Below are 21,743 nucleotides of genomic sequence, written 5' to 3'. Positions count from 1 at the left end.
TCTCAGGCAGTCCTGTAACAATCCCCAAGTTGGGAATTTTATTCTCCTTCCCTCTTTTCCCTAAGAAACAAATCCAAACGGCACTTCTCAGAATGCGCAACAATTCTTGATGCTCTCATTATATCCAGAGGAGATATCCAGTATAATACAAGGGGACCCAAAAATGGAATTCAATTCTATGAACATAGGCTTTACAACATAACCACATTTCTAGTTTGTTGTTAAAACTAGTTACAGTGCTTGATACAGCAACACACTGTGGTGAACTAGGACTTGGAGAAAGTTACAGGAAAAGTGAATGAACTGAATATATCTGCAGAGGAGTAAGACTCACTCTTTGGCTGATGTAATTATAAATTCCAATTTACAATTTTCCCAGCATACCTACTTTTATCAGTTTCTTCAGAATGCAATGTTAGATGTACAAATAGCACAGATTTTGTGATAAAAGCATTCAAAAAATGCAAGTTCCATTGAGAAAATAGTTCATTTTCTTTTTTTCCCCTCCAAAAAATCCCACCTGGTAAACAAATAATTTGCATAACTTGGATTCTCAGAGTAGTTACTTTACTTACAGGAAAGCTGACTGTACTTATATACTTTCTGTAATTTTGTTATAACAACACCACTCTGCACTTACTGTGCACATCACCATTCATGGGGAAGATCTAAAAACACTTGACAAATATGAATTAATCAAGCCCCCCAATACATCTGTATAGGAGGTCTTAGCCCTATTTTACAAAGATGCAAACTGTAGCAATGAGAGGTTAGGAAATGGAATTACTGACTCAAGAGCAACTCCCTTAGTACAAGAGCGGTTGCAGAAAAATCAAGATTACAAGCCTACCAGAGGCTATCCTAAGTTTCAATGTCAGAGACAACTGGAAATAGAACCCAGCTGTTTAATGGTGGGATTTTTGAAGATATTTAGGCACCTAAAGATTTAGATAGGTGCGTAGCGGGAGTTTCAAAAGCACCCAATGGGAATTAGCACCTAGGTGCTTTTGAAAAAATCACACTAGGTACCTATCTGCATATTCAGTCACCTAACACCTTTAGATTTCAGAGTAGCAGCCGTGTTAGTCTGTATTCGCAAAAAGAAAAGGAGTACTTGTGGCACCTTAGAGACTAACAAATTTATTAGAGCATAAGCTTTCGTGAGCTACAGCTCACTTCATCGGATGCATTTGGTGGAAAAAACAGAGGAGAGATTTACATACACACACACAGAGAACATGAAACAATGGGTTTATCTTACACACTGTAAGGAGAGTGATCACTTAAGAAAAGCCATCACCAACAGCAGGGGGGGGAAAGGAGGAAAACCTTCCATGGTGACAAGCAGGTAGGCTAATTCCAGCAGTTAACAAGAATATCAGAGGAACAGTGGGGGGTGGGGTGGGGGGGAGAAATACCATGGGGAAATAGTTTTACTTTGTGTAATGACTCATCCATTCCCAGTCTCTATTCAAGCCTAAGTTAATTGTATCCAGTTTGCAAATTAATTCCAATTCAGCAGTCTCTCGTTGGAGTCTGTTTTTGAAGCTTTTTTGTTGAAGTATAGCCACTCTTAGAGACAGATTGACAGAGCCATAAGAGTACCCAGAAGTCACCTACTACAGGACAGGCCCAACAAAGAAAACAACAGAACGCCACTAGCCATCACCTTCAGCCCCCAACTAAAACCTCTCCAACGCATCATCAAGGATCTACAACCTATCCTGAAGGACGACCCATCACTCTCACAGATCTTGGGAGACAGGCCAGTCCTTGCTTACAGACAGCCCCCCAATCTGAAGCAAATACTCACCAGCAACCACACACCACACAACAGAACCACTAACCCAGGAACCTATCCTTGCAACAAAGCCCGTTGCCAACTCTGTCCACATATCTATTCAGGGGATACCATCATAGGGCCTAATCACATCAGCCACACTATCAGAGGCTCGTTCACCTGCGCATCTACCAATGTGATATATGCCATCATGTGCCAGCAATGCCCCTCTGCCATGTACATTGGCCAAACTGGACAGTCTCTACGTAAAAGAATGAATGGACACAAATCAGACGTCAAGAATTATAACATTCAAAAACCAGTTGGAGAACACTTCAATCTCTCTGGTCACTCGATCACAGACCTAAGAGTGGCTATCCTTCAACAAAAAAGCTTCAAAAACAGACTCCAACAAGAGACTGCTGAATTGGAATTAATTTGCAAACTGGATACAATTAACTTAGGCTTGAATAGAGACTGGGAATGGATGAGTCATTACACAAAGTAAAACTATTTCCCCATGGTATTTCTCCCCCCCACCCCACCCCCCACTGTTCCTCTGATATTCTTGTTAACTGCTGGAATTAGCCTACCTGCTTGTCACCATGAAAGGTTTTCCTCCTTCCCCCCCCTGCTGTTGGTGATGGCTTATCTTAAGTGATCACTCTCCTTACAGTGTGTATGATAAACCCATTGTTTCATGTTCTCTGTGTGTGTGTATATAAATCTCTCCTCTGTTTTTTCCACCAAATGCATCCGATGAAGTGAGCTGTAGCTCACGAAAGCTTATGCTCTAATAAATTTGTTAGTCTCTAAGGTGCCACAAGTACTCCTTTTCTTTTTGCTAACACCTTTAAAAATCTGGCCCTTAATGCCTAGTCCTGAATTCTAAGCACCATAGCACTTGGCCTTGCTGACCACTAAATAGTGCAACTATGCGGACATTACTCAGGTCAGGTCTACACTACACACTTACTTCAGTATAACCACATTGATCAGGGGTATGAAAAATCCACACCACTGAGCAACATAGTTATGCTGACGTTAAATTCCGCCCTACCCCGCACCCCGTAGATAGCACTATGTCAGCAGGAGAGATCCCCTCACCAATGTAGCTACCGCCTCTCATAGAGGTGGAGTAACTAAACTGATAGGAGAGCTCTCTCCCATCAGCTTAAAGCATCTTCATCAAAGGACTGCAGCATTTGTAGAACAGACCTCTTGGGTCAGAGACACAAGTAACAATGTTAAGACTCCTGGGAGCAGGGTCATTACTCCTATCCTGAGTTGGAGCATCACAGAAGAAATGAGAGGCAAAATTACAGTCTGTTAATGGGAGTCAGCAAGGAATCTGAACAAATTTATTTCAATCTGTTAAAAACAATTCAGCCTAACTCCTTGTTTGTTAAAGTGAAAGACCTAAATTGATGATGCAAATAATTCCAATGTCTCATCATCTAAGCAACGTTTTCCCTAGCATTCAGCTCTAGCATTATCATTGTTTTTATAGAAAAACTGAGAAATACCAATGATTTACTTTTTGAAAACTATCATTTGCTAATTGTAAGGATGATCACAAATAACTTACACTATTCATTTATCATCCCAGGTTATGAGACACAGGAATAACTCATACTGCAAGCATTACACGGGTAACCAATTTGCTGTGGTACTGTACAGTACTTCAGGTCAATTGCTCATTTTCCTATGCTCTCTGGAGAAGAGCTTCTGCCTTTTGAAGTCCTCTCTGTTGCAAACATTCCTGGCATGTTATATCACGTGAAGTGTTTCAATGGGACTCCTGTATGGCACAAATGAGCTCATATTTCCATGTATGTGCCAAATTGCAGGCAACATCCTCTATTGCTACTCACTCAGGCCTGGAGTAGAAAGGCATCTTTTAATGCTCTTCTACAGCTTGAAAGTAAGGACCAAGCTACTCATCTAAAACTCCAAATTTTACTGTGACTTTGATACAGTTTTACTTGTTATGCTTCAAAGTTAGAATAGGTGGGAAACTGATTCTGTTCTAATTTCATCCCCACCTTTAAGAAGCAAAACTGTAGCTCTGTTCAGAAATTGAATCATTAATTGGAAGAGCAGGCCCCTTGGTAGAAGAGTGGTTGCATCTACTTACATCATCCTGAATGTCCAGGTCACAGCTTGCCTTCAGCAAAATCTGCACAACACAGAGATGCCCCTTATAGGCAGCAAGATGTAGAGGGGTACGGCCATGCTGTGAATGAAGAGAAAATACTGATTTTTGTAGATCAGTGGTTAATACATAGTATTCATTAAAACTTACCCCAGGCATTTCTTTTCTTCATATTGGTCTGTCCACACTTCTGTCTGGGAAGCCTACTGTTTAAAGCTGCAAACTACTACAAACCTTTACATGTTCATTTTATAACAGGACTTCCCTTATTTTGTGTGTGTGTTGCAACTGCCTCCTTCCCCTGCTGCTTTCTGCTGCATTTGGATTTATTGGCACCAGCCTTGCGACAACACCTTCTTGCAATAATATAAGTCTACAGTAAACTTTTTTTTTTTTTTTTTTTGCTTCTTGCAAACTCTGATCCAGCTCGGCATTACAATTCTACAGCAGAACTTAATCCGTTTTTTGCTTCTGTCTTTTCCACTGGACAACCATTGAGGACTTTCAATTCCACTACTAACACATCCCCTTAAACGCCCTTCCAAAAACACACCATATGGCAAATGTGCTATAAATCATTATAAAGACAGTGGTAAAGTCTTGCAACAGAAATAAGCACTAGAAGACTGATGTTTATGTCAGCAGCTCCCCTTTGAAAGAATGACATATGTCACATCTAGTGTTGCCACATTTCTAATGGCTGTAACTAGACCCCCGAGGCCCCATCCCTGCCCCACCTCTTCCCTTGAGGCCTCACTCCTTCTCCCCCTCTTTCCCTAGGCCCTGCCCCCTTCTTCGTTTCTTCCCCCAAGGCCCCACCCCTGCATGCCACGCACTGCCACGAGTCACACAAGCAGCCTGGTCCTGGAGGCAGGGATGGCTGCTGCTGCTACACTGCCTCCTTCCTTCTGCTTAGGGTTGCCACAGATTAAAAAAATGGACATTGTGGCTTGTCCAATAACACTCAGACACACAAGCAGAAATCTGAACTGCCTGATTGAAAACCGGATGGGTGGCAAGCCTAGTCACGACAAGTGACTTGAGTTAACATATGTGATAGCCAATCCCTTACTGCCTATAAACTAGGAACAAATGTCTCAGTCTTTCAGATATCACTTATTTTACTACATTACTAATCCCTAATCCATATAATCAGTGTTTAACACAGTATCCATCAGAAGCCAATCTACAGTTCAACTGGGGACAGGTCCCTTGATGGCTACACAGAACAGGAAAGTTTTAATTAGTAAGATGCAGAAATGATGTACAGTTTCCAGGGATAGGAGAAAAGGAAAGTAAGAGCTGACTTTAAAATAAGATTTTTTTAATTAGGAAAATAGCTTTACCCAGCAAGTGGGTAATAAAAGTCTACATTAAAATGACAAGAGAGGAACGTTGTTCAGTTTTAATTGCACCCAACTGGATTATCATTTGACAGACTTTAAAATAAGAACACAACAGAAAAATGGGAGCAGCTGCTGCTCCTAAGGAAGGCATTGGGATATGTGTTTTAAAAGAAGGTTCAAAGTGTAATCATACATTAGGTTCATCAGTACAATAAAGAAGAACAAAAATAAGGAAAAAGAAAAGGAGTACTTGTGGCACCTTAGAGACTAACAAATTTATTTGAGCATAAGCTTTCGTGAGCTACAGCTCACACTTATGTTCAAATAAATTTGTTAGTCTCTAAGGTACCACAAGTCCTCCTTTTCTTTTTGCAAACAGACTAACATGGCTGCTACTCTGAAACCTGAAAATAAGAAAGTTTGTTAAGATTGTAACCCTAATAAACTAAATTAGAAAGTATCAGCATAAAAGGAATTGAGTGTGTAAGTAAAATAATTAGTGTCAGGAATGTGAGGAGTAAGTGAAAGACCTTAAAGAACTGTAAAACAAGAATATTGGAAGACTGTCCAACATAAGTTTTATTTCATCACAATTCCATAAGACAAGTAATTAACAACCCAATCATCTACTAGACCACCCACTCTTCCACGGAGAATCACAATTCCTCCACCCAAAAGCCACCAGTAGTTAATAAGTACAAACTGATGTTTTAGCCTGGCCTGGATATTCTTTTTTTCAGGAATCCATCAGGTTTATTTTACTGTGACTGATAAATCTAGCAACAGAAGAAGTGAACACTTCTAGCACTGAGTGACTACTGGTGGCCTTCAGTAACTGGAAAGGAATAAGCCAACGATTAATCATTATTTATTATTTGTATTGCCATAATGCCTACAAGTCCTAGTCATGGACCACAGTCCAATTGTGCTAGGTCCTGTACAAACACAGAACAAAAAAGGAGTTCCTACCTCAAGGATCTTACAATCTAAGTACATTCTTGGGGTTAGTAAGAAACTTCCCCAATGGGAATGTTACTCCATGTAACAAACATTGGTTGGAGGCAGGATACTTTACTAGATGCACCATTGGTCTGGTCTGGTATGACAATTCCCATGTTCCTAAGAAGGTGGTTAAGGACTTGGAAACAGCCTCCATGTAATGAAAAAAGTTGAAACCTTCTTCTCCCATAGAACTGCTGGAGGAAGAACCCAATCGCAAATTAATTAGTTAATGATTATACAGCACTTCAAAAGATGTGGAGAGTGCTAGTTAATTGTTATTTCCCCTTTTTAAACTCAAATGAAGGAAAAAGTTCATACCCACTCCGGAACTCAAATATTTCAATGTGCAAATGTTTTCTCTGGTATTTTTCCCCAAATAAAAGTGAATGGCTCATTCCCATCCAGTACATTTTGGTTTCACGGCTCTGAAGCTTTGAACACAGCTTGATTTCTTCTTTCACAGTCTGCCTTTGAAAGCACCTGAGGAAGAAGTAAAGCTGCACAGGCAAACTCAATCTACAAAACAGCCAAAAAAAAGAGTCAGTGAGAACACTGCCATAAATTGAAAAACTCCACAAACAAGTTGTACAGTTATAGCTTTGTTTAAACAATGAATAACCTGCAGCTTTTACAAGTCCAACCTGATCTAAAGACGGCCTTTATTAAGACTGTAGGTAAAGTAATGGCTGGCCCAACTGCCTGGAGTACATTTCCTTTTATTACAGCTTGGAGGAGATCCAGAGCTTAGTGTCAGTTTCAGGTAACTTAATAGCAAAAGAAATAAGAGAGTCTCTAGGCAACATTAAAAAAAAGGCCAGACTGATAAATGATTCTGGGGCATGAATTGAATGCTTAGGTTATGAATATGGATTCAAACAAGTTTAGGCTTATAGGTTCTTTCTCCATTACTTAATTACAATAAATAAATCACAAAATCAGTTGTCTCACTTCCCAGTAAGCTACTGATACATCACAATAACATTTTATTGTAGTCTGTGCATGGAGTGGAAAAAAAGCCTGCTTGAAGCCAACTCACAAGGGAGAGCAGGGCTAACTATGTGAATATGTTCAGGGGGGAACTTCCTGATACGATAACCATCTCCAACCAGGTTTCAGAGTAGCAGCCGTGTTAGTCTGTATTCGCAAAAAGAAAAGGAGTACTTGTGGCACCTTAGAGACTAACAAATTTATTAGAGCATAAGCTTTCGTGAGCTACAGCTCACTTCATCGGATGCATTTGGTGGAAAAAACAGAGGAGAGATTTATATACACACACACAGAGAACATGAAACAATGGGTTTATCATACACACTGTAAGGAGAGTGATCACTTAAGATAAGCCATCACCCACAGCAGGGGGGGGAAAGGAGGAAAACCTTCCATGGTGACAAGCAGGTAGGCTAATTCCAGCAGTTAACAAGAATAACAAGGGGTTTCTGCGGAAAAGGACCTAGGGGTGACAGTGGACGAGAAGCTGGATATGAGTCAGCAGTGTGCCCTTGTTGCCAAGAAGGCCAATGGCATTTTGGGATGTATAAGTAGGGGCATAGCGAGCAGATCGAGGGACGTGATCGTTCCCCTCTATTCGACACTGGTGAGGCCTCATCTGGAGTACTGTGTCCAGTTTTGGGCCCCACACTACAGGAAGGATGTGGATAAATTGGAAAGAGTACAGCGAAGGGCAACAAAAATGATTAGGGGTCTAGAGCACATGACTTATGAGGAGAGGCTGAGGGAGCTGGGATTGTTTAGTCTGCAGAAGAGAAGAATGAGGGGGGATTTGATAGCTGCTTTCAACTACCTGAAAGGGGGTTTCAAAGAGGATGGCTCTAGACTGTTCTCAATGGTAGCAGATGACAGAACGAGGAGTAATGGTCTCAAGTTGCAATGGGGGAGGTTTAGATTGGATATTAGGAAAAACTTTTTCACTAAGAGGGTGGTGAAACACTGGAATGCGTTACCTAGGGAGGTGGTAGAATCTCCTTCCTTAGAGGTTTTTAAGGTCAGGCTTGACAAAGCCCTGGCTGGGATGATTTAACTGGGACTTGGTCCTGCTTTGAGCAGGGGGTTGGACTAGATGACCTTCTGGGGTCCCTTCCAACCCTGATATTCTATGATTCTATGATTCTATGAATATCAGAGGAACAGTGGGGGGTGGGGTGGGGGGGAGAAATACCATGGGGAAATAGTTTTACTTTGTGTAATGACTCATCCATTCCCAGTCTCTATTCAAGCCTAAGTTAATTGTATCCAGTTTGCAAATTAATTCCAATTCAGCAGTCTCTCGTTGGAGTCTGTTTTTGAAGCTTTTTTGTTGAAGTATAGCCACTCTTAGGTCTGTGATCGAGTGACCAGAGAGATTGAAGTGTTCTCCAACTGGTTTTTGAATGTTATAATTCTTGACGTCTGATTTGTGTCCATTCATTCTTTTACGTAGAGACTGTCCAGTTTGGCCAATGTACATGGCAGAGGGGCATTGCTGGCACATGATGGCATATATCACATTGGTAGATGCGCAGGTGAACGAGCCTCTGATAGTGTGGCTGATGTGATTAGGCCCTATGATGGTATCCCCTGAATAGATATGTGGACAGAGTTGGCAACGGGCTTTGTTGCAAGGATAGGTTCCTGGGTTAGTGGTTCTGTTGTGTGGTGTGTGGTTGCTGGTGAGTATTTGCTTCAGATTGGGGGGCTGTCTGTAAGCAAGGACTGGTCTATCTCCCAAGATCTGAGAGAGCGATGGCTCGTCCTTCAGGATAGGTTGTAGATCCTTGATGATGCGTTGGAGAGGTTTTAGTTGGGGGCTGAAGGTGATGGCTAGTGGCGTTCTGTTGTTTTCTTTGTTGGGCCTGTCCTGTAGTAGGTGACTTCTGGGTACTCTTCTGGCTCTGTCAATCTGTTTCTTCACTTCAGCAGGTGGGTATTGTAGTTGTAGGAATGCATGATAGAGATCTTGTAGGTGTTTGTCTCTGTCTGAGGGGTTGGAGCAAATGCGGTTATATCGTAGCGCTTGGCTGTAGACAATGGATCGAGTGGTATGATCTGGATGAAAGCTAGAGGCATGTAGGTAAGAATAGCGGTCAGTAGGTTTCCGATATAGGGTGGTGTTTATGTGACCATCGCTTATTAGCACCGTAGTGTCCAGGAAGTGGATCTCTTGTGTGGACTGGTCCAGGCTGAGGTTGATGGTGGGATGGAAATTGTTGAAATCATGGTGGAATTCCTCAAGAGCTTCTTTTCCATGGGTCCAGATGATGAAGATGTCATCAATGTAGTGCAAGTAGAGTAGGGGCATTAGGGGACGAGAGCTGAGAAGCGTTGTTCTAAGTCAGCCATAAAAATGTTGGCATACTGTGGGGCCATGCGGGTACCCATCGCAGTGCCGCTGATTTGAAGGTATACATTGTCACCAAATGTGAAATAGTTATGGGTCAGGACAAAGTCACAAAGTTCTGCCACCAGGTTAGCCGTGACGGCTTGTAGTCCATCTTTGTGTGGAATGTTGGTGTAGAGGGCTTCTACATCCATAGTGGCTAGGATGGTGTTTTTAGGAAGATCACCAATGGACTGTAGTTTCCTCAGGAAATCGGTGGTGTCTCGAAGATAGCTGGGAGTGCTGGTAACGAAGGGCCTGAGGAGGGAGTCTACATAGCCAGACAATCCTGCTGTCAGGGTGCCAATGCCTGAGATGATGGGGCGTCCAGGATTTCCAGGTTTATGGATCTTGGGTAGCAGATAGAATACCCCAGGTCGGGGCTCCAGGGGTGTGTCTGTGCGGATTTGTTCTTGTGCTTTTTCAGGGAGTTTCTTGAGCAAATGCTGTAGTTTCTTTTGGTAACTCTCAGTGGGATCAGAGGGTAATGGCTTGTAGAAAGTGGTGTTGGAGAGCTGCCTAGTAGCCTCTTGTTCATACTCCGACCTATTCATGATGACGACAGCACCTCCTTTGTCAGCCTTTTTGATTATGATGTCAGAGTTGTTTCTGAGGCTGTGGATGGCACTGTGTTCTGCATGGCTGAGGTTATGGGGTAAGCGATGCTGCTTTTCCACAATTTCAGCTCGTGCACGTCGGCGGAAGCAGTCTATGTAGAAATCCAGGCTGCTGTTTCGACCTTCAGGAGGAGTCCACCCAGAATCCTTCTTTTTGTAGTGTTGGCAGGAAGGTCTCTGTGGGTTAATATGTTGGTCAGAGGTGTGTTGGAAATATTCCTTGAGTCTGAGACGTCGAAAATAGGATTCTAGGTCACCACAGAACTGTATCATGTTCGTGGGGGTGGAGGGGCAAAAGGAGAGGCCCCGAGATAGGACAGATTCTTCCGCTGGGCTAAGAGTATAGTTGGATAGATTAACAATATTGCTGGGTGGGTTACGGGAACCATTGTTGTGGCCCCTTGTGGCATATAGTAGTTTAGATAGCTTAGTGTCCTTTTTCTTTTGTAGAGAATCAAAGTGTGTTTTGTAAATGGCTTGTCTAGTTTTTGTAAAGTCCAGCCACGAGGAAGTTTGTGTGGAAGGTTGGTTCTTTATGAGAGTATCCAGTTTTGAGAGCTCATTCTTAATCTTTCCCTGTTTGCTGTAGAGGATGTTAATCAGGTGGTTCCGCAGTTTCCTTGAGAGTGTGTGGCACAAGCTGTCAGCATAGTCTGTGTGGTATGTAGATTGTAATGGATTTTTTACCTTCAGTCCTTTCGGTATGATGTCCATCTGTTTGCATTTGGAGAGGAAGATGATGTCTGTCTGTATCTGTGCGAGTTTTTTCATGAAGTTGACAGATTTCCACTCTATACGGCTAAACTCTATACAGCTAAACTCCAACCAGTGCAACAATGCTGTGGTGCAGCCAAAGATATTTTGTTAAAAATAAACTCTGAAAGGAAGATGAAGCATTTATTTTAATGCGAGATGTTTACCCTTTGGATCACTTCTCTCACTCAGCGTACCTCCCCCCGACACACAGCACACACATACCCCTATGAGTAATCTGAAGACCTGTGAAACGTACAAATACAACTCAGGAAATTCACATGGGGGGGCATGCCATTGTTAAACTGTCCATTGTGCACACGTACTGTGACATATGGTACGTGCTGCATCATTCAATGACCTCAGGCATATAAAATATAGTGGCTCTAAAGATTATACTAATCTTTAGGATACTAGCTAATCCTGTCTGCCTGGGGCTTTTCTGAAGTATGCAGAATATCAGAGTAGCAGCCGTGTTAGTCTGTATTCGCAAAAAGAAAAGGAGTACTTGTGGCACCTTAGAGACTAACAAATTTATTAGAGCATAAGCTTTCGTGAGCTACAGCTCACGAAAGCTTATGCTCTAATAAATTTGTTAGTCTCTAAGGTGCCACAAGTACTCCTTTTCTTTATGCAGAATATGCAGCTCTGATTTACCCTGTCTCCCCTACCAGTTACCTCTCCCATCCTCTTCTCCCTGTCTGCATTCCTGCCTCACCTCCCCCCTTGCCTACCTGTTCTCAACTCCTTTGTCAGGCTGCAACTAAGGGCTAAGGGGGTCAGATCAGGAGCTGAGGCACACACATGAGAAAACGGGCATGGAGCCAACTAGCAGTGTGACACCAGGCAGGTGGGGCTGGCAGATCAGAGGAAGCAAAAGAATCGCTTATGGTTGGTTGTAGGCCTGCAGTGCCTGATACGGAAGGCTAGTTCCAGTGCTGGGAGACACTCATGTCCTTCATGTTCTAGGCCTAAGGAATTAACTTCAGGGCAACTTAAAATGTCCTTGCTTTGGCTCATCTGTGTCACTAATGTACAATACATACCACATAACTTTGTGCATTTCATTTCCAGTATTTGCAACCCCTAACATTTGAATATCATGAGCAAGGCCCCAAAAATTCCTGAGATTGGCTTAAAATTCGTAAGGTTTACAAATAATAAATTTGGAGTTCTTTTTATTTGCATGATGGCTTTTCAGCTTTTAGGGTTCATGTTTCCAAGCTTATCTCTGCAACTATGAGGGCCAGAAACATTTTTTTTAATGAAAGCAGAAATTCTAGTGTTTCCATATGATTTCAGTGCCCAAAGTTTTAAGAAAAATACCAGATATTATGTGTCATGATAAAACTGTAAAAGTTGGAAACTGCATCTCCTTTTTATACCCAATGGCATTAAAACTGGAGGTGCAAAAGGCAGTTGGGAGGTCTAGCAATGGTACAACCTGGAGAACCAAGAAAACTGAGTTTAGGTCCAGAAATCAAGCTCATGCTCCTTAGGCCAGCAGAGTCTGGGGCTATCTGGAAAAAAACCTCACAGCAAACTCAGTGTGGGAGAGAGCTTGGGAGTCACTCTCCAGCAGCCTGTCTCTGGCTAACACAAGTAGCTGGGCTGACAGACTTTGGGGAGAAAGTTATCCAGCTCTATTCACTTGATAAAAGGTTAATGCCATGTCTGCAGACCCTGGCAGCAATAGAGCTGTGCTTACATGGTTCTGTTCTTGTCTTCTACAATTCCATGTCAGAACAGTGGCACTAGAGTGCCAGCTGTAATGGGGGGTATTGACAACACAATCTCACTTGGCTCAAATTTGTATTTTTTTCTTTTTAAAGGGGAGCACCGTACCCACAATGCTTGGGGAGAGAGGGGTAAGAAGATGAGTCTCCCTTTTGAAAGTAGCGTGTCTTTTCTCCCGCAGCATCATTTGCCATCCTCCACCAGGACACCAGAGAAGGTCTTGTGTGAAGGCATATATGGTTGCTAGTGAGGGTGGAAATACAAGCTAATAACAGCCTTTCACAGCGGCTCACTGCAAGGAAGGCTTGGTCATGGAGGTGATTGTGAAAACAGATCCAGGCCTTTTAATATGCAGATCACTGACCTAATAGTTTTTAAACAGCTCACAAATATTTAATATGATAGATAGATAGATCATTTCAAATCCGATTACTAATGCTGGCTTGATAAACTTTGGAGTTGTCATGGTCTACGATGCAGATATGAACTGGGGACTTTAACAACTTAAATTAATGAGCCAATAAAAGGGTTTGTTATATGTGTGTAGGAACTTTTATTCAAATAAAAAGAAAAGGAGTACTTGTGGCACCTTAGAGACTAACAAATTTATTTGAGCATAAGCTTTCGTGAGCTACAGAAATGCTCAAATAAATTTGTTAGTCTCTAAAGTGCCACAAGTACTCCTTTTCTTTTTGCGAATACAGACTAACAGGGTTGCTACTCTGAAACCTTTTATTCAAATGTGAATTGTTGCCTCAGGTGGCCACAAGTCATGTAAATCCTCTTTAGCTGCTAGTTTATTGACCAAATAGATTGGAGCACTGACAAAATAGATTGGAGCTCTTGCATTGAGACTTATGTCAGTGCAGCAGCTGCAAGTGCAGGGCCAGATTAACACCTAGGTAAGTGCCTAGGGCCCAAATTCATATGGGGAAGGAGGGAAAGGATTTTTTAATTTTATTTTAAACGAACATGGATTTGCACACGAATTGAAAGAACTTCACTCAAGTGAGTGGTGGTGTGACCTGGCGCAAAGGGTCACAAAGCCACTTACTCAGGTGAGGGAAGTTCTTTCTGTTTGCACACAAATCTGCACCAGTGTATGACTGGGTAAACGTAATACACACAGCTGAGACTCACTTGGCCATTGCCAACAGAGTCAAGGAGGGAGGAAGGCACCGAGTAAAAAAACTGCTTCTTTATTCAACAAAGTGGGGTCTCAGAAATTTCAATTGGTATTCCATTGTTTAACAGTGCGATTAAAACTGTGAGTAATCACAATTACTTTTTTTAATCAAGATTAATTTTTTTCAGTTAATCATACGAGTTGACTGCGAATAATTGACAGCCCTAATAATAAATAAATGAGAAGATTTTGGGATCCGTTCATAAGCATCTGGCGGTCCGGATTTGACCCATGGTCCACCTATTGACTACCTTTGATGTAAAGTAATGTATGATTTTCTGTTGCAAAATGTTGTTCTATGTGAGCAGCAGATGCTTTGGTAATTTTAATTTTTTTTTCCTTTTAAACATTCAAAGGCAGTAATCCACATTTGTGATCTAATGATCTAAGAACAGAGTTTCATAAGTATAGCTGTCGAAAAAACAGGTTTATATTTAGGCTTATAACCTGTAATCAGTTCCTTGAGACCTTTATGCCCATGCAGAGTCCGGCAACAAATGCCTATTCTCATTTTCAGGTGGCATTGTAAACAAGAAGCAGGTAGCATTATCTCCTACAAGTGTAAACAAACTTGTTTGTCTGAGCGATTGGCTGAACAAGAAGTAGGACTGAGTGGACTTGCAGGCTCTAAAATTTTACAGTGTTTTATTTTTGAATGCAGTTTTTTTGTACATAATTCTACATTTGTAAGTTCAACTTTCATGATAAAGAAATTGCACTACAGTATTTGTGTTAGGTGAATTGAAAAATGCTATTTTGTTTTTTTTACAGTGCAAATACTGGTAATCAAAAATAAATATACAGAGAGCACTGTATACTTTGTATTCTGTGTTGTAACTGATTGTAGAAAACATCCACAAATATTTAAATAAATGGTATTCTATTATTGCTTAACAGTACGATTAATAGTGATTTATTTTTCTAATTGAGTGATTAATCACGATTAATTTTTAAATCACTTGACAGCCCTACTTATTATCATCAGTGTTGCTTTTTTAATATTATTATTTTCTCTGGAGGCTGGACCTTGATTATACCTTTGACCAAGAAATTTGAACCTTGACAAAAAATAATGGACTACCCCTGCTGTACATGATTGCACTCATATCTTCATTTCTTTCAGCTGTTATGCAATGCTGACACTGTAATTTATTCTCAGTTCTGTTTTTAGATATACCTTTTCATCCAAATGTTAATGAAGTTTAAACACAAAAACCAAAAATCCTTATCAGATTATTTCAGACAGTGGTTAAAGAACTGAATAAACTTTTAGACTGTTAGCAATAAATGACCCACTTCTGTTGGCAACAAGGGACTCATCCAAAGCCACTAAAGTCAACAGAAAGTTTCTCATTGACTTCAGTGGGCTTTGCATCAGGCCCTAAATGTTTGTGTTCCCATTTTTAACTTCATTTTCTGTTAATTGTATTGTCTTAAGTATCTATTCTTTTTAAAGAAAAAAACATTTTCAAACTGGAGAAGCACAAAAATAATTCCTAAAAGTACTGATTTTTATTTTATTTTGGTACCTTTCTAGCTTAATAATAGAGGAGTATTTTCAAGATCTGTTAATAATGTGTGCTCAAGATGAAACTTTGTTGACAGCTCTATGTCTATCATACTTTATGAAGTGTCACCAATGACAGGCTAGCCATAATGCAATGAGTTCAAGGATTTAAAAAAAAAAAATCAGTGAGTTAGCTACAAAGCAAAATGATTATAACCATTCCATTGTGCAATTCAATTTTATAGATATGATCTTAACTTTACGATCTGCAGAAAAGCTATGCTCTGTTTTACCCTGAAAAATATACTTTATAAACCCATGATACTGGAGTGACTATGTCAAAATAGACTGCACTATGCTAGCACTGCCTCTAGTCAATCTGGTTTGTGTATAACAGATAAATTACACACTCATGTGTTTAATACTACACAGATTTTTCCTTTGTCACATTTATTCTCACTATTAAGTTCAATGAGAGCATCTGGAACATGTTCTGCAGTCCCAGTGAATCCCAGTATCAAACTACACACATTACATTGTGATGAGCGCCAAAGCAAACACTGTCCTGCTTTGTCTCAGGGCTTGTCTTCATTACCGGGGTAAATAAATCTAAGTTACTCTACTCCAGCTATTTGCATAATGTAGCTGGAGTCGATATAGCTTAGGTCGACTTACCCCAATGTCTTCACTGCACTGCATCGACAGAAGACACTCTCCAGTTGACTTACCTTACTCTTCTTGAAGCTCGTCTTCACCACGGGGAGAGATCGATGCTGCTGCAATCGATGCACAGAGGTCGATTTAGCCGGTCTACTCAAAACCCACTAAATCAATGGCAAAGCACTCTCCAGTCGACCCGCTAAATCGACCCCTGCAATCTCCCCGTAGTGAAGACAAGCCCTCACTGTGCTTACCTCCTGGAACTGCTTCTTGGGTGAGTCTTCCTCATTTTAAGAGAATGATTATTAGGTTTAGCAGATTTCTCCTGTGACGTTTTATCAAACAGAGAATGGCAACAACAAAAAAAGCATTTGTGACCGGGCTCCTAGTGAGGAGCCAGCCGTGGTCACTCAATTAGGGTGAACTGAAAAGAATAGAGCAGACAATTCCCAAAAAGCTGGTGGATATTCCAATACTTAGATTTACCAAGTCAGCATAAAACAGCTTCTTTATTACCTCACTGGTTACTCAGAAGTCCAAACAACACAGTTTCCTTAAAGTAATCCAGCCTCAGACTTCCATCCAGGTACCTACATCAAATATGATGATTTCTGAAAATCTTATTTCATCATATAAAAGAAAAGGTCTATCAATCCCAAAGGATCGGATACATTACCTCCCAAGTTAATGATTTTTTCAGATCTTACTCAAATACACACTATAGCCAATTCTTATTAACTAAACTAAAATTGATTAAAAAACAAGAGAGAGAGAGTTATGGTTAAAAGATCAATATACATACAGACATGAATTCAATTCTTAAGATTCAGATTCATAGCAGAGATGGTGAGCTTTGTAGTTACAAAAACAGGTTTCAGAGTAGCAGCCATTTTAGTCTGTATTCACAAAAAGAAAAGGAGTACTTGTGGCACCTTAGAGACGAACAAATTTATTTGATCATAAGCTTTCGTGAGCTACAGCTCACTTCATCGAATGCATCCGATGAAGTGAGCTGTAGCTCACGAAAGCTTATGCTCAAATAAATTTGTTAGTCTCTAAGGTGCCACAAGTACTCCTTTTCTTTTTGTAGTTACAAAGAGTTCTTTTAGCAATAGTTCATAGGTTATAGTCCAATGTCCAAATATATTCAGGGTGTACCAGCATAACTGGGACCTCAGTGTTTTGACTCAAACTACCCCGATGAAGCCTAAGCAGATCTGAGATGACAGAATCAGGACCCAGGGATCTTTTATACAATGTCATGTCTTTTGAAAAGTTGGGAGTTGAAAAGGTAATTAGCATGACTTTGAAGGAAGTCCATCTCTGGTACTTAGCTATAGAATTAACATAAGGCAATTTGCTTGTTCCTCCACCATTCACAGATTATTTGCTATCACAGTGGATTTGATTTAAGTCAAATTGATTTAAATCATGATTTAACTCACTAGTCAGGAAGACTCGATTTAATCATGTATTTCTACATGAAAGTGCATTCTTGTTGGTTGTTATAACCTTAATACATATCCTTCACAACTCAGAGATAGATGTAGGTTTCATTTTTAGAAAGTACACACTATACATTTTTAAGTGATTTATTTTGAAAACTTTTCAGATTAGTTTTACAGCTATATCAGAAAATGAATGATTCTTTGGTTATTTCATTTACCAAAGGTAATTGAAGCAGATATTTATGAAGTCATCTGGAGATGAACTCTCTCCAGTTCAACAGGTTAATCATTAATATTTGGAGGATTTTCTTGCCACGCTGTATTAGGAGGAGATCACCACCAGACAGACATTTAAATTGTATTATTTCACTAAAACATCAACGTTATGTATTCTGGATTTTAATATGTATATTAAATAACGTATAATATTTTAACAAAACAAGCATATGAATTCTTGAATTTAGTTAAACATTCAAGTTTTTTAAAATCAGGTTTGTTTTTGTTCAAATTGTTTTAAACTAAAATAGTTAAATGGTGTATAAATTTTTTTAAAAACAAAAATTAAATTGACTGTGTCAGCCAGGTCAACATGAGAAACTTAAAGTATTGGCTTCTGCAGCTAACTCAGTTGTCTTTATCTTCACTTTCCTCTTTGTTCATAATCTGGAAGAGAAAAACAATTTTTCCTGCTTTTTCAGGTCCCAAACGATTTCTCAATTTGGAATGAATTAGTCCAAAGGAATAAAATATTCTTTCTACACCGGCAGAAGAAGCTATGGCTGTTAAAAGTGAGATTATCACTTCAACAGTCTCTGAATCCAAGTGCTTAAGTGACTTCCACCAGGTCCCTGGTGTGACTTTATTTAAACCATCATCAGCAAACATATTTCTTGAATGGTTCACCCTTAGCTCTGAAGTTTATTATAGTTGGCATTATGGAGGGATGATTGCTGGATGTCCATGTCATAGCCAACTCCTCTTCTTCAGTAGTTAAGGTTTGACCCTGGTACCGAATATTGAGAATATTCGCAAGAAAATGAGCTGGAGATAGTGCTTGTCCTATTCGTTTTTTTAATGCTTGTAATTTAACTCTGTCGCTGGATATTTCTCTTTCTAAGATCTTACTCAGTTCCTTCCAATTTTCAACAGCGTCAGCAATAAAACAGTTATTTCCCTGCATTTTGTTCAGTGCTATAGAAATAGGCTTCAGGGTACTCAGCATGTGTTCAACATGTCTCTTAAGCCCAATGTTGAGAACCCTGGCTGTTGCAGTGCCATCTATTTTTACATGATTTTGTTCACAAACTGTCATCAGATTAGGCCAGTTCTTGATGAAGTGCTCAAAACAGTCCACTGCTGAGTTCCATCGCATGTCTGGTGGGAGAGTTAGCTTGGTTCCTCCCACTTTTTTCAGAGCAGCTGCTGAAAAGTGGTTATTATGGAAGTATTTTGCAATTTCAACAACATTAGCCTTTATTTCTGGAACACTGAAGTCTTTGGCTAGGAGGTGCATCAAATGAGCACTGCAACAGTATGATATTAGCTTGGGACTCTCTTCTAAATAATTTCTTCTCATCTTGGATACATTTGCAGCATTGTCTGACCAAGCTGTGTACTGGATATTTGAATTTTTTTTTCACAGTTTGTTATAGCTTTTACTGCTACTTCTGGTAAGTGTTCTGCTGTGTGTGCATTTCCTGATCAATCAGTTGTTTCTGTAAGGAAGACATTCCCTTCTTCTGTTAAAAGAAAAGGAGTACTTGTGGCACCTTAGAGACTAAAATTTATTTGAGCATAAGCTTTCGTGAGCTACAGCTCATAGAAAAGCTTATGCTCAAATAAATTTGTTAGTCTCTAAGGTGCCACAAGTCCTCCTTTTCTTTTTGCGAATATAGACTAACACGGCTGCTACTCTGAAACCTTCTTCTGTTGTCACACAAGCACATACAACAGGATCATTGTGGACATTGCTCCACCCATCAAGACTCAGGTTAACAATTTCACCCTCCAGACCTTTTGCACACTGCTCAATTTCTCTTTCATACACTTTATCCAGCAATTTGCCTGTGACATCTGTTCTGTTGGGTGACTGTATCCTGGTCTTAATGACTGAACCATGTTAATGAAGTGTAGGTTCTAAATCAAATGGAAAGGAGAGTTTGTTGCATAAACAACTGGGCAATTTTTTCATCAATTATCTCTTTTTGTTATCTGCTGGTTCTTATCACAAATATATGTAGGGTTGTTTCTGAATGATGGAGATTTTTTTTTCCTATTGCTACAGGTGATACAGTGTGCCTATTTGACACACATGATGTGACTGAAACACTATCATTGGCAGATGACTCTGAAACTATAGAAAATGATGGTCATCTTGAAGGTGGATAGTCTTCAGAATCCTGTATGTTGAGGATGGATTCTCCTAAACAAAATAAGTCAATGCAGTTATTTAATTATTATTACCATACTGCTCATTTAGTATTACTCATTGCATTCACTGACACTTGGTATTACATAAAAGGTAAAATTGTAAAAGGAAGATCTGCCTATTTCAGCTATTTATTTATTATCACAACTGCATCTAAACTGATAGTACCATAGAGTAACGACTATATTTTTTGCTCAAACATGAGAATTCAAGAATAGTCCAGAAAGAAGACAGGCTGTCCTTAAGAAATAAGTATAAATAAAAAAGTTTACCAACCTGAAGATGCTGCATGTTCAGACATGTTCCTTTCATCATCTTCAGCACAGCTTCCTCCTGGGAGGGAACACTTCTCATGATGTTGTTTCATTTGGGCAACCAGGCCTTGCATTTTTTTGCATCCCTGTCTTACCCACAGGTAGAGGAACGTCATTAAAATATTCCCAAACTGGGTCTCTTTTACAGCCTGCTGCCATTATAGGTTTTCCCTTCTAGTGAGAGAATGGTATGGTCGATTTCAAATCAATGAAGTTGATAAACAACTGGGCAATTTTTTCATCAATTACCTTTTTTTGTAATCTGCTGGTTCTTATCACAAACTTATCTATGGTTGTTTCTGAATGATGGAGGGTTTTTTTCTTTTTGCTACAGGTGATATACTGTGGCTATGTGATATACATGATGTGACTGAAACACTCTCATTGGCAGATAACTCTGAAACTATAGAAAATGATGGTGATCTTGAAGGTGAATAGTCTTCAGAATTGTATGTTGAGGATGGATTCTCCTAAACAAAATAAGTCAATGCAGTTATTTAATTATTAGTACCATACTGCTCATTTAGTATTACTCATTGCATTCACTGACACTCAGTACTACTTTAAAGGTGAAATTGTAAAAGGAAGATCTGCTTAGTTCAGCTATTTATTTTTTATCACAACTGCATCTAAACAGATAGTACCATAGAGTAACAACTATATTTTTTGCTCAAACATGAGAATTCAAGAATAGTCCAGAAAGAAGACAGGCAGTCCTTAAGAAAGAAGTATAAATAAAAAAGTTAACCAACCTGAAGATCCTGCATATTCTGACATGTTCCTTTCATCATCTTCAGCACAGCTTCCTCCTGAGAAGTAACACTTCTCATGATGTTGTTTCATTTGGGCAACCAGGCCTTGCATTTCTTTGTTGCCATTTGCATTTTGCACGCATGCCTGTCTTATCCACAGGTAGAAGAACTTAATGAAAATATTCCCAAACTGGGTCTCTTTTACAGCCTGCTGCCATTATAGGTGAGAGAATGGAATGGTAGATCTCAAATCAATGAAGGCTACGCTCAGAAAGACCTCAAGACTTCTGGAATAGGCTGCTCAAACAGTTTCCCTTTTGTTTCTACTGCCTGTCCCTCACTTCTCACATTTATCTCCAGACTTGTTCTGCTTTTCCAGATCTATTCCGCCCCCAACAATCTTCTATTCATTGAACTTTTTGAAACTTTGCACTTTTAGAAAGAGATAAGGGATTGACTCTGTGTACTCAAATTTGCAGAGGGACAATAGGGTTGAGGACTGTTATTTGTCACCTCTATATATTATTTATTTATTTAAAATATTTTTTGTTGTTAACAAGCATGTTATCTCTGGAGACACAAATCCACAGTTTGAGAACTGCAAAACTAAGCATCTCTGATGGTATCTTCTAGACTGAGCACTAAAGTTCCATTGAGTAGATAGAAAGGCGAATTTAAATAATCT

At 39.9% G+C, this 21,743-nt stretch overlaps 2 protein-coding genes across 6 annotated transcripts in view; one reads left to right on the top strand and one right to left on the bottom strand.

The window, feature by feature from the left end:
* The window catches only part of LYRM2 (LYR motif containing 2), a 47,811-nt gene extending 39,429 nt beyond the window's left edge, over positions 1–8,382 (top strand). Inside the window, exon 5 of the transcript XR_006279872.1 lies at positions 8,345–8,382. The gene's annotated coding sequence lies outside the window, so the exon portion shown is untranslated. The remainder of the gene's footprint in view (positions 1–8,344) is intronic.
* ANKRD6 (ankyrin repeat domain 6) overlaps positions 1–21,743 on the bottom strand; it is an 86,946-nt gene that overhangs the window by 29,592 nt on the left and 35,611 nt on the right. For all 5 annotated transcript variants that reach the window (XM_043510651.1, XM_038394960.2, XM_043510656.1 and 2 more), the window contains one exon: positions 3,918–4,016. In XM_043510651.1, the coding sequence (XP_043366586.1) occupies positions 3,918–4,016 (99 nt within the window). The remainder of the gene's footprint in view (positions 1–3,917; positions 4,017–21,743) is intronic.

Source organism: Dermochelys coriacea, chromosome 3 (assembly GCF_009764565.3).
Source record: "Dermochelys coriacea isolate rDerCor1 chromosome 3, rDerCor1.pri.v4, whole genome shotgun sequence".
Lineage (NCBI taxonomy): Eukaryota > Metazoa > Chordata > Testudines > Dermochelyidae > Dermochelys > Dermochelys coriacea.
The sequence above is the reverse complement of the archived record's forward strand: the minus strand, read 5'-3'. Positions and strand labels throughout refer to the sequence as shown.